General features: G+C 40.4%; 1 protein-coding gene across 2 annotated transcripts in view; it reads right to left on the bottom strand.

Moving 5' to 3' along the window:
* VWF (von Willebrand factor) overlaps nt 1-13,187 on the bottom strand; it is a 229,350-nt gene that overhangs the window by 156,703 nt on the left and 59,460 nt on the right. For both annotated transcript variants that reach the window (XM_056797289.1, NM_001246274.1), the window contains 3 exon segments: nt 5,532-5,748; nt 2,160-2,282; nt 903-1,014 (listed from right to left, as the gene is read on the bottom strand). In XM_056797289.1, coding sequence (XP_056653267.1) covers nt 903-1,014; nt 2,160-2,282; nt 5,532-5,748 — 452 coding nt within the window.

Here is a 13,187-nt window from a genome sequence, read left to right as displayed (position 1 = left end):
TCCCAGAAATATAGCTAAGTACCAAAGGAGCCATGGCAAGAGAAGTTTAGGGATCTCTGATCACTGATGATTTTGGTATCATAAAAATTCCAGAATTCTTATCCCTAAATTTTTTGCCTAGTCCACATGAGACAGTAATGGGGAAAGCCTCTCTTAAAGAGATGAGAGAGAGAAGAATAAAGAAATGAGGAACCCTGTGAACTATTACGAATTCTAGATTGTCCAGAAGAAGATTAATGGTCACCTGCTGAGATCTAACCAGAGTGAAAGTCAGCAAGGGGAAAAAGAATTGAAGAAAAGCCTCTGTGCTGGACCACAGGGAAAAATACCCAGGATTTCAAGAAGAAATGGTACAAAAGTTGATGAGAAATGGGATGTGAAACAGGCCCCTGTAAGGTGTAGCTAATGAGGCAGCTTTGGATTTTTTCCTCCACTGGACTCTGTTGTTTCTTGCTGTCTTGCATGAGGTTGGTCAAGAAAAGATCAACTGAGACATTGACACGGCACAATTGACCATGTTTCTGTTTCATTTTGTTCATTATGATTTTTTAAAAACCTGAGATGAGAAATCAGGCTTGCCTTTTGCATATCAGCTTCCTTTACAAATCCCAAGATCAGCTTGAGTTTATTCCATTTTAGCCTCAGACTGGTCACCAGATCACTTCTGCCTCTACATTTGCCCCCTTCCCAAGTGTATGGATACATGCCTACACCATCTAAAACCAAGTTCCCCTCACCCACTGCACATTACTAGCTTTTACTCTTCCCTATTCTGCCCCCAACCCTGCCCATTCTCTTGACTCTCAAATGTCATAGCGCCTGTCCTGGCTTCATGCAGCTTCCACCCTCCAAAGGGCTCCATAAGTCCATCTCCACAGTTCATATAATTCCACACTGCCTACCATGTGTTGCAATCCTGGGAGATAGAGGAGCCAGGTGGGTAGTGTTTCCCAGAATGCACGCAGGAACACTCTGAGCTTTCCACACAAAGGCCATTGTCAAGCAGTTTCCCCTCTGGTTTAAAGACAAAATAGCAGTCTTACAACTTAGACAATTATATTGCTCATTAAGTTATATCTAATAATCTTCAAAAGCCTTTGAATTTAGAGCTGTTAGGGACTCTAGATAGCATCTCCTTGAACCCAATCATCTTGTAGATGAGGAAATGGAGTTCCCAAGTGAGTTAAGTCACTTTCCCAAGACAACACAGGTAGTAAGAAGCCAGGATTCAAACCCATATTCTCATTTTCTAAATTCAATGTTTCTAGGGTCTTTCTAAGAAAAATTCCCAAAGCCCACATAGTTTTGTTCATCTTTGCATCATCATCTTAATCTATGGAAGGAGGTAGGACAGTTATCCCTGTGAGGGAAAGATTTTGAATCATAAGGAGTCTTGTCCAAGTTTATGCCAAAGTATGAGGGACAAGGGGTAGCAAGATGGCTCAGTGGACAGATAGCCAGGCTTGGAATAGGGAAGACCTGGGTTCAAATCTGACCCCAATACTTCCTAGCTGTGTTGACCCTGGACAAATCATTTCATCCCAATTGCCTAGCCCTTACCACTTTTCTGCCTTACAACTGATACTTAGTCTCAATTTTAAGGCAGAAGGTAAGAATATTTTTTAAAGCAATAGGGACAAAGCTAGAGATCCTAAGACCAAGGTCACTAACCACACACAAACGGTAATTTAAAATGATACTTTTCCCAAAAGATAACAAACTGCTTTCTTATTGTAAACTGTTCTTATATCTAGGTCAAAACTCTTTTTCAGTTTAGTCCAAATGACTAACTAGCTCCATAACTATTTGGAAGAGACTTCCCTCAAATGCCAGCCACGAGTTTTGCTGCCTATTAGAAAAAACAAAAGAGTGAAACACATTTTAAACACATGCTCCCTACACAAAGTTACCTTGGGAGCCTGGATCATTTCCCCTTTGTTGTCTTAGACAGAAGCACTTTCATCCACACCAACAAGGGCAAAATTTAAAAGAAAGTGCCAGTGCTATCCTGATCACACTGTACAAAGGCTTTAAATGAAAAATAAAAGGCCTCTGATTTCAGGGGCAGGAGAACAAACACAAGTTGCCTTCATCCGCACCCCAGAAACAAAGACACTGCCAAGGGATGTGATCAGTAAATAAAGTGATAAATTCATTACCAGGGCAGCTGCAGCCATCGATGCATTGGTTCTGGCAGACTTCATTGATGTGTAGGCTCTGGCAGGTTCTGGCACAGGGGAACACACACTCCTTATACTCCATGCCAGTGGGACAGGCTGGCCCTTCAAAGAAATTATTAAATCAACATCCCTTGTCTCCAATCCAATATAACATGTGATGCCTTTACATTAGCCTTGCCGGCACCAGACATTTCCTGATAGTTTGTGCTCTCCAGTGGCTCATCATAACTCAAGGCTCAACATTTCCCCAGTGATCACTGTATCCTGCATCAGCACAACTTTCCTAAATGTGTTGAAATGGACTACTCTGGCTGAATGATGTTGGATGTATTCACAAGAACCAGATAAGCTCTTTCCCTTCCTCTCATCCCCTACCGAGGGTATGAATTCCCCGAACAGGTACAAGTTTCTACTTATTCCCATATTGTCGCTGATATGGCCTTTGACCAGGCAGCAACAGTAAGGATTATCAAATTGATTTTGTGGTTGTCACTGTTTCAGTCGTGTCTGACTCTTCATGACCTCATCTAAGATTTTCTTTCCTTCTCCAGATCATTTAAGAGTTGAGGCAAACATAGTTAAATGGCTTGCCAGAATCATGTAGATAGTAAGTATCTGAGACCAAATTTGAACTCAAGAAAATGAGTCCTGACACTCTAACTACTGAACCATCTGGCTGCCCCATCAAGCCGATACCATTCTGCTGAATTCTATCATCAATAAGTTCACATAACTGAGTCTGCCTTTGGGACTGGCCCTTAAAATGAGGTAGGAAATGGCCAGAAAGACACAAAAGCAAGGTGGAGACCTGAAGGCAGTGTCAGAGAAAGATGAAGTCCATCCAAGAGAAGACACCACAAGTTCCTGAGATAGGGTACAGAGAATAAAGACCCATAGACATAGAAGGGAAGAAAGAAGAAAAAAACTGAAAGGGAAAGGAGACATAGACCCTGTTCCTTCCCTCCCCAGATGAGGAAGTGGAGTTCACAAGTGAGTTAAGTCACTTTCCCAAGACAACACAGGTAGTAAGAAACCAGGATTCAAACCCACATTCTCATTTTCTCATTCTCATTCTCATACATACAGCAAGCAAAGATATAGAGATGCTGAGAAAAAGAATACCAACATAGAGATATGGGACTATACATTGGCCTACAAGGAATGCAAATTCATATAGATTCTAGAAGGAAGAACATAGCAAGGAGTATGGAAGAGGAGAGGAGAGAAGGGAGGGAAGGAGCAGGAGAGAGAGAGAAAGAAATAGAGAGAGAGAGAGAGAGAGAGAGAGAGAGAGAGAGAGAGAGAGAGAGAGAGAGAGAGAGAGAGGGAGAGGGAGAGGCAGAGAGAGAGGGATAGAGACACAGAGAGAGAGACAGAGAGAGAGAGAGAGAGAGAGAGAGAGAGAGAGAGAGAGAGAACTTTGTGCATTGAGAAGTAACTCAGAACCATCCTTTCCCAAGTCATGTGGTCCAAAAGGAAGATGGGACTCACCAGAGAGGAGAACTGTTTAATGTCTTCTGAAGAAAAGAGAATGGTTATTATTTTGGGGAGATTAAATAATTTTAATTGTTGTGTGAGACCATTCTATATTTTTATTGGATAAATTAATCAATCCTATATCTATATCATTGGCACATTGTTATTCTGAATGCTTCAAAAAGAACTAAGGATCCTTTTGGAGAGAGGTATGAACAGGTTTCCTAGAAAAAACTTGGAGAGGGGCACACAAATGAGCCAAATTCTAATGTTCCACTGAAAACCTTGGCTGGGGAAATGAGATATAAAAGTTTTTTTAAAATGCTTTCAAGGTAAACACAGTTCAGGACCCTATAGCACACAGGTCACATGCCCATGTCATCAGGCTCAAAAACAACTTCTCGATGTCCAATTAACCCATAAATCCTGCATTGTTCGCTTCTCCTGCTGTGACCCTTTTTCTCCATATCCCTCATATCATTTCAAATATAACTACATAATCTCTGACCAACTCCCAGTTGCAACTTCCTTATCATATTTGTTGATTCCTACAACTTAGTTTTGCTACTAATATTTTTCTCATCTATTGCTCCTACTAGATCACTCCTTTTCCATTAAAACCCAGTAAGGTCTTCCTAGAACCTAGCACAGTAGAGCTAGAAACCTACCCTTGGCTAGAAGGTTCCTAGCTTATGTTCCCTCATTGAGCCCACCAAAAAAGGGTATGGTTGTGATTACATGGGCTCCTACATATATCACTGACTAGCCCTACCCTCTCCTATTCTAGTCAGGCAAACCTCTCTTCCAGTCTTCAGGACTTTCCTCACATGGTTCCCTTTGGCCAGAATAAGTCCCATTAAGTATAGACTTGCCTGTATGTGAGTCACGTCATGCTTAAGGTTGTACTAGACTCATAGCCACTCTGGGCTGAAATAGACTTAATCAGCTAAGTGGCTCAGTGGATTGAGAACCAATTGAGATGGGAGGTTCTGGGTTCAAATCTGATCTCAGACACTTTATAGCTGTGTGACTATGGGCAAGTCACTTAACCCCCATTGCCTAACCCTGACCACTCTTCTACCTTGAAACCAATACACAGTATTGATTCTAAGATGGAAGGTAAGGATTACAGTGGATCCCTCACCTCACCTATTGTGGGAATTACATTCCTAAGACCCCCTGCAATAGGTGAAAATCTGCTAAGTAGCAGCGTTATATTTATTTTATTATTTGTATGTATTTTAAGGCTTTATAAACCCTTTCCACTCTACTCTACATCTTTTCCACACTTGTATTAACCTACAGCCACTGAGCCAATTAGTGGCTAGGACACAGAAGACAGCACTGGGGTGGTCGCCTTTCATTCTATCAGCCAATAGTGTGACAGGATAAGTGTAACTCTGCCACACAGAATTAGATTTTTTTTTAAACCCTCCATATAGTAAAGCCACCATAAGTGAACCAGGATATAGCAAGGGACAACTGTATTAATGTGAGTGTTTACACTTCAGAATTTGGCACCTATAAATCAGGGCTTGGATTGTTGTTTTGTGGATTGGAGAGTCAGCCCTGGAGACTGGAGGTCCTGGCTTCAAATCTGACTTCAGACACTTCCTAACTCTGTGATCCTTGGCAAGCCTTTAATACTCATTATCTAGCCCTTAGCATTCTTCTGCCTTGGAATCAATACTCAGTATTGATTCCAGGACAGAAGGTAAAGATTTTTTTTAAAAGGAAAGAAAGTGATGGAGAAGATTTTAATAATGTAGACTAAACTTTAAAGAGTATCCTCCATATATATATATATATATATATATATTCCCTCACCCCAAGAGAGTTGGTTGTTAAACATTTGCCAGTATACCATATACTTACAACATTTGCTATCATGAGTCCAATCATTCAACACCATTCCCCGATGGGCACAATTCCGAGCATATTCCAGGAAGATTGAGCAGGCACATCCTTGTTCCTGGGCACAGTGGCATAAGTCTTTTTCACAAAGGGCAATAAAAGGCTCTGGATCCACCAGGGGATGGCATTGGGCGAACACTGAAGAACTTTTCAAGATCTGGCACCGTTCTTGCAAGCCCTGGAGAAGTGAGATTATGGAATTAATAATCACAGACTTCTGGTCTCTCAGTATAGTGAAAAGTACTAGCTTTCAAATCAAAGGACAAAGGTTAGTCTAAGTCACTTCATGTTTCAGCCTCAATTTCCTCATTTGTAAAATACAGAAATTGAACTGGATGTTCTCCAAAGTCTCATTCTACATCTAAATTCTTGGGATTCGTGATTGGAAGAGATTAGGCAGAATATATATATATATATATATATACATATATATATGCATATATATACATATATATATGTATATATAACCCAACTCCTACCACATTAAGACCCTTAACAACATCTCTAGCAAGTGAATAATCATCTTGAACACATCCAGTTATGGAGAAATCATTACCTAACAAGCAGTCCTAATTATAAGTTTTTCTGTATATTGAACCAAAATGTGCCTCTCTAATTTTTGCCCTTTAGGCCTCTGCAAAGTTGATAAACATGAATAGTCTGAATGATGAAGGGACTGCCAAAATGAACTCTTCCCCTCCCACCTCACATGCCCTTTCGGTTTAGCCAGTAGATTTGTCCCTGGGATTATCTGTCTAGGTTAACGATATCATCAGATACCTGTTGAATATAGTCTTTCTTCATTCTCCTCTTGAAAGAAAAAGGAAAATATCTATAGCAGCCTGGACCTGAGGTTAAATTCCAAGACTGCTAAGCCTTTGAGCTACTGGAGATGTTGATCATAGACAAATAGTAGCCCTTTGAGGCAGTTAGGTGACTCAGTGGATTGAGAGCCAGACCTCCAGATGGGACATCCTAGTTTCAAATCTGGCTTCAAACATTTCCCAGCTATGTGACCTTGGATAAATCACTTAACCCCCATTGCTTAGCCCTTACCACTCTTCTACTTTAGAACCAATAATATAGGAGGTTTGTTTTTGTTTTTTCTTAATTAAGAATTTTTTAAAAATCCTTTAGAAAGACCACTGTGAACCAAGATCCAGACTATTGCAGAATGAGTATCCTTGGACCTCCACTTTCCTGACACCAAATAGGTAAATTGAGCATTGCAGGACACATACATATCTATAAGGTAACCATACACCTACATTTGAAAGCTGATGTCTCTCTAACTAATTTTATCATACTAAATTAAAATTAGTTGAAATATAAGAATTTTTAGTATCTAGTATTCTGAAAACATAAATATAAATTAATATGGATTGTTTTATACTGAAGTAAAGAATACACCCAGATTGGCTCAAGATTTTTAAGACCAAGAAAATTCAAAAGGACCCCCTTAACTGGAGAACCATTCTGGAGGCTAAAAAATCTTGGTCTGGATGGTTTATAGGAAATGAGGATGCTCTGTTTGTTTTTGGTTTCCATTGGTCCTCCCTGAAAAAAAAAATAATTTCTGCCCAAGTTTTGAGATAGAAAAGCAAGAGTAAGACATGAGCAGATGAGCCACCAAAGGAGAGAAGACAGGAACATACTGGAACTGAGATCAGACTGAACTAACAGGTGTGGCCAGTGGTAAGACTCAAGGCTAATCAACAAATAGCTCCTTTCTTTATCCTGCTTTTCCCAGAGCATAAGACTGGGAAAATGTCCCCCCACACTTTCAACCTCAGGCTTTTTTTTTTTTTAACAAACTATCATCCTACCTGGGAAAATAGGAGGGAAGAAAGGAGAGAAGTGGTGGCCCTAGCTGTAAGGCTAATTGCAGTCTTTAATTGTCTGAAGGTCTGCATTTCTATATGACTTGATATTGCTATTAAACTAACTAGTCATTAACTGGGATTTTTCTAAGTCTATAAATTTATTGTTTGAGAGTGTAAAAGGGGAAGCCCTTGGGGAAAGATTTCCCTGGCTTTTATCCAGAGTTGGGATGAACCATTTAATAAGATAATTTGCAATTTTGTAAATTTCCTAAGATATTCTAAGGCATACCTAGTAGACTGCAATGGAACCCAGAAAAAAAACTAATAAGGAGCTGAGTCAGATGCAGAGAGGGGTAGGGGTTGGCATGGTTGTCCTTAACTGTACTCTATATCACACACCCACACCCCACATAGCTCCACTTCTTTTCAGAAAGGATGTGGAGAATAGTTCTATTATTCTGGATTGGGGGGTGAGTGGGGGTGGTGTTCTGTGTACTATCTGCCTAACTAAGAAATGACTAAGGTAATAAGCAATGGTACAAGATTCCAGTCTCCCCCACAAAGTTGAAAATAGATTCTAGACAGGTCTTAGTGGAGCTCAGTTACTTGGTCTAGTGTTAAAATGTGTGATACTTGAGTTCATATAAACACTTAGAGAACTGTTGGTTCAGCAGTCCCTATATATACGAGATACCAAAAAAAGAACTCTGACTTTGAAGACAAAGGATTTAGGTTCATATGTTGATTACGGACTTCAGTATCCTTATGAGAGGAAACTTTCCAGGAGCTCCTCATTTTCTATCAGCAGCTCTGCTTAGTTTTGACTCCACAGATGTCCCGTACCCAAAAACCTTCCTGTTTTGTACTGTCTTCCACCAATTAGATTGCAAGTTTCTTGAGGGCAGAGACTATCTTTCTTTTTCTTGTATCTTTAGCACTTATAACACTATGGCTGGCAAATAGTAAGCATTTAATGCATGCTTATTAAGTTGAACTGAGAAAGCTAAATAAGACGACCACTAAGATCAGTTCTAGTTATAAACTTTATGATTCTATCATTCAGTGATTCTGGTAGGCAGAATAAGTTTCTTGGTAGAAATGTAGTATAAAGGCCCTCCATCCTAGAGTATCAATCCCTAAATCCTATAGAAACCACCACAGAAAACTCCTCTGATCATGGATAAAAACCTCTTCCTGCTCAACCCATTCAAGCAGGGTCCATGCCTAAAAGTGTCAAAATAACAAGATTTGAGCAGTTCACTGCTTCATACCACTACTCCTCAGAAAGCTATAGGAGAGTATAACCTATGCCTAGGATAGATAGATCCTATACTGCCCATAGGATTGGGGCAGCCCTCTGACTAGCTAAGACTTTTTTGATCTATTCTTTGTCCCATGCTCTCGCCAAAAGGTGTTATTCATATTAAAATTCCTTAAACAAAAAGTCAAGATTCAGGGTAAAGAGTGCTAAACTTGGAGTCAGTGCTGAGTTTAAATCCATACTCTGCCACTCTTTGTGACCTTGGGCAAGTCACTTGACTTCTCTGAGCCTGAGTTTCCCAATCTGTAAAATGAGGGAGTTGGACTAGATGATGTCTGAGCTCCTTCCAGCTCTAGATCTCTTATCCTATTCCCCTCATCTTCTACATGCCAATGGTAAAAGTTGGGGAAGGACAATGGATTTGTCCTGAGATTATTGTTGCAAATCACTAAAGTCTCAACCAGGAAATTAGCTATGCCAACTTACTAATTATCTCATATCATTCATTTTTTTCCCACAAAAAATATTATCATGGGCTATGTCAGAATTATATATTATCAGTGATTGCCCCCACAACTGCTTTTCTACAGAGGGGAAAGCTGACATCCAGAATTGGGGAAGGTAGCAAAGTAAAACAATGTCAAATCTAGAATTAGAAGTAGTAATTTTCCCCAGAGCCCTATCTCCTGATCTTGGCCATCCACTTCTTCTCCACCTTTCTTCTATAATCCTAATGGGAAGAAGGTATATTTATCCAATATAATCTTCCTATCTTCCAACCCTCTCCATTGGTTGGTGGTTGAGATGACAATCTAGCAATTCTGCCACCATTTTGAGTAGTTTGTGATGAGTGCAGACCCTAAGAAAAACCTTACCTCAGGTAAAAAAAAAATTAGAGGATAATAACACTGTCCTAAGGCACATATCTCTCTTATCCTCCCCTTATCTTTTCCTATTGCTATGCCCCCAACTGACTTATCCACCTACCCACCCACCCCCAGTACTTCAACCTTGAGATGTCACAGAACTAGCTTCCTTCTCTTAGTGATCACACTCTGAGCCACAGTTCCCCATATCTCCAGAAAAAGCTGGATAGAAAACTTTCTATGTCCAGGAGTGAGCTTCCTAAAGTCATACCACAGGTGGACTCCTACCCTCTCAATTGTTTCAGGGTTACCCCATACCCAGTTATAGTTCTGGATGTGTATATGGAAAGTATTGTGCTGAAAAGAGAATGCTAGCTTTGTCTAACTTTGACTTCATTGGCCAAGATTCTTCCAGAAGAGGGTAAGTTTCCTAGAAATCCTACTTTTTTATTTTTTAATACATCTGAATCTCTCAGTCCCTGCTGACATGGTACACCATGGAGACAGAAGCTGAGAGTTATGCTTATTTCCATCTTATCACAACACTTGGTCCTTAGAAAAGCAACTCATCACCCAAGGAAATTGTATTTTTATCATGTGGCTTAGGATATAATCAGTCAGCATTTATAGATTCTGGATTCCCTATTCTACCTCAACCCCAAAATAGACCTAAAGAGAAATTCTATAAAATAACTTTATAGGCATTTCCCTCCAAAAGAAGGCAAGTTTAATTTCCAATTATTCCCTGACATCACTATTGAAAGTGACTTGGAATGACTCAAGCACCACCACTACCAATCCCTGTAATAGAGGTCAAAACTGAAGTACGAGGAAGGAAAGGATTTAGTCTTAGCAAACGTGAATTAATATAATTGCAAATGGGCCCCCATTGCCCAGGTCTGAGAGTCCCAAAGCTCTCTTCCAAATCAGGCCTTTTAAATAACAACATCATTAACAGAGAACTATTGCTCTTGTCTTCCCAGTTCATAATCTGCACTCTGGTCAGTGGAAACGGATGGGGTAACAAAGAGATAGCAAGAATTCTAGGCTTAGGGAGTTTTTAGACTCTAAGCTATTCTGTTCCCATATAAAGGGTGGGAGCTAAAGTCAAGCATGCCAGGATACTGACGCAGCAATGGCAAAATGAAGTTTGACGATGGTAGCATCTGCAGTGCCTAATGCTTCCTTGCCTTCTTAGGAGGGAAGCCAATCAAGTGAGCTCCTCCAAGGCCCTTTCAGATAAAATGGAGAGCATCTTCAAAGATCATTTGCCAAAAGAAGCTATAAGGGAGGAGGAGCTTTCTTCAGAAATAGCAATCTCTCTAAGTTAGAATATTGGTTCTGATTGACATATGTAAAAAATGGAGACTTGAACCCAGGACTCCAGTCCCCAGAAGTCCTTGCTCACTTCCCAGAATGCTTTGTAATCGCACTGAATTCTCACCTGGGCGAGATCACAAATTATTATTTAAAGGAGTGCTCTGCCTACTGAGGCTCTCTTTCCTGTTTCTGCTTGCAGAGGGCTCTTTCATGATGTAGATGAGGTTAAAATGGGCCTCTCAGCCCACCTAGCACGTGCTTTTCTTACTTGTATATTCTTAAATTCTCAACCTTTAATAAAACTCTAAAAATATAATACTCCTTGCAGAGAGAAACTAATTTCTACCTGCCTCAGTTTCCCCCAAATTTTAATCATAACAGTTGAAGTTTAACTGTTACACATAGCCCAGCCAACTAGGACCAAATGAAAGGGGAGGACCACAAACCAAACAGAGAGTAGAAATCTATATGCATAAAGAGTTCCTAGAAAAAAAATTCCTTTGTTGTGGATAAAACCCCACAGGGATTAGTATTAAGAAAGGAACCTATCATAATACCCATTTATATGGCACTTGAAAATTTATAAAACACTTATCTTTCAACAACTCTTTAAAAGTTCAAATATCATTAATCTCATTTTATTAAGAAGGAAATTGAGACCAAGGAAGGAATAATGCTTCCCCACCCTCCCTCCCTCACTCATAGAACTAGAAAGAGCAGACTTCAAACCCAGCTCCTTCAATACTCCGACTCCCCCACTCTTTTCACTGTACCCCATTGCCTTTCTACACAACTATACATTTATTAAGTCTTATCTGGGGGTAATAATAACTGCACTGCTTATCTTTCAGGGCTGTTTTAAGAATCAAATGGGTTAATCTATGTAATTCAGAAAGAGTCAAAAGGGAGGTGCCAAACAAAGGAATTCTCTATACCACCGAAATCACAAGTGCGGATTTAAAAAAAAAAAGGCACTTGAAAAATGCTGGCAATCAACATTATTATTATTATAACTATTATGACTGTTTCTCTCAACAAATACTGATTAAGGACCTATCACATGCAAAGAAGGATGTTGGGCATGGAGACACAAAGTTTATATAAGCCCCTAGTCTAGTAGGGAGATAAGACACATACCCAGATAACTAGAATACATAATGTTCTAGGATGAGAGACTGGCAATCCATCAACAAGTATGTATTAAATGCCCACTTTAGGCATACATAGAAAGCATGCCCAATATATTGCACAACCTGGGATGGCCATTGCCATTGTCCCTTTCCCTGAGGGGAAACCCACTTTCTTTCCACATATATGATGCCTACTCTATCCCAGGTATTATACTAAGTGCTGCTAGTAAAGACAAAAATGAAACAGTCCCTGATTTCAAGGACCTTATATTTTTATTCAGGAGGGGGAGTGTACATAGAAAGCTACATAATATAAAGGCAAGGTGGAGCAGAGAAGTAGCACAGTAGATAAAATGTTAAGCCTGGAATCAAGAGATCTATCATTCAAATCTGACCTTAAACACTTCCAAGCTATGTGATTCTGGGTAAGTCATTTAACCCTCATTGCCTAACCCTTACCATTCTTCTGTCTTAGAACTGATACTAAGATAGAAGGTGAGGGGTACAAAATAAAATAAAGACAAGGTAACTGCCTTGCCTGGAGGCTGAGAGGCAGAGAGAGCACTAGCATCTTGGGGCAAGTAGGGGAAGAAGAGGTGATGAGGAAAGACAACATAGAGGCACAGTCGCGGCACAGAAACCTCAAACCTCTTTCAGAATCCCCTCTAACCAACCTTAAAATAATGCTTCAAAACAAATACTGGAGTGACAGAACCAACAAGAGGATAGAATAAAGCAATTTTTCCATCAGAAAACAACTTGGAAGAAAGGCAGAGAAGGTCTGTTTCACTGGGGTGAGAGGGGAGCACAGTCAACATAAAGGCCATGTAGCCCACCACTACTGCTCCAGGTTCTGAAGCTGGACCCAAGCCAAATTCAAGAACCCAAGACCCTCGTTCTAAGCCAATGGCAGAGCACCCCCATGACCACCTCTTGGGGTTCCAAGCCCTTGTACAAGCCTATGAGGAGGCTCAAAGCCCCAACAAAAGGCAGCTCACAGTGTACCTGGCCAGGGTACACCCAGAGTGAGGCCCAGAGCCTCTGTCCAAGCCTAAGGTGAGATCCTGAGCCCCATCACAGAGTAGCTCACAGTGCTCTAAGTCCTGCAAGCCATCAGCAGTGTCAGAGGGTGATTGAATCAGCAGTGGGAGGTGACTTTCAGAGCTCCCAGCCCACAGGCCATCATACCACCTTGGAATAACTGAAACTTGCAGAAA

The sequence above is a fragment of the Monodelphis domestica genome, chromosome 5, assembly GCF_027887165.1.
Source record: "Monodelphis domestica isolate mMonDom1 chromosome 5, mMonDom1.pri, whole genome shotgun sequence".
NCBI classification, from domain to species: domain Eukaryota; kingdom Metazoa; phylum Chordata; class Mammalia; order Didelphimorphia; family Didelphidae; genus Monodelphis; species Monodelphis domestica.
Note: the sequence above shows the minus strand (reverse complement) of the source record. Positions and strands in the feature narration are given on the sequence as shown.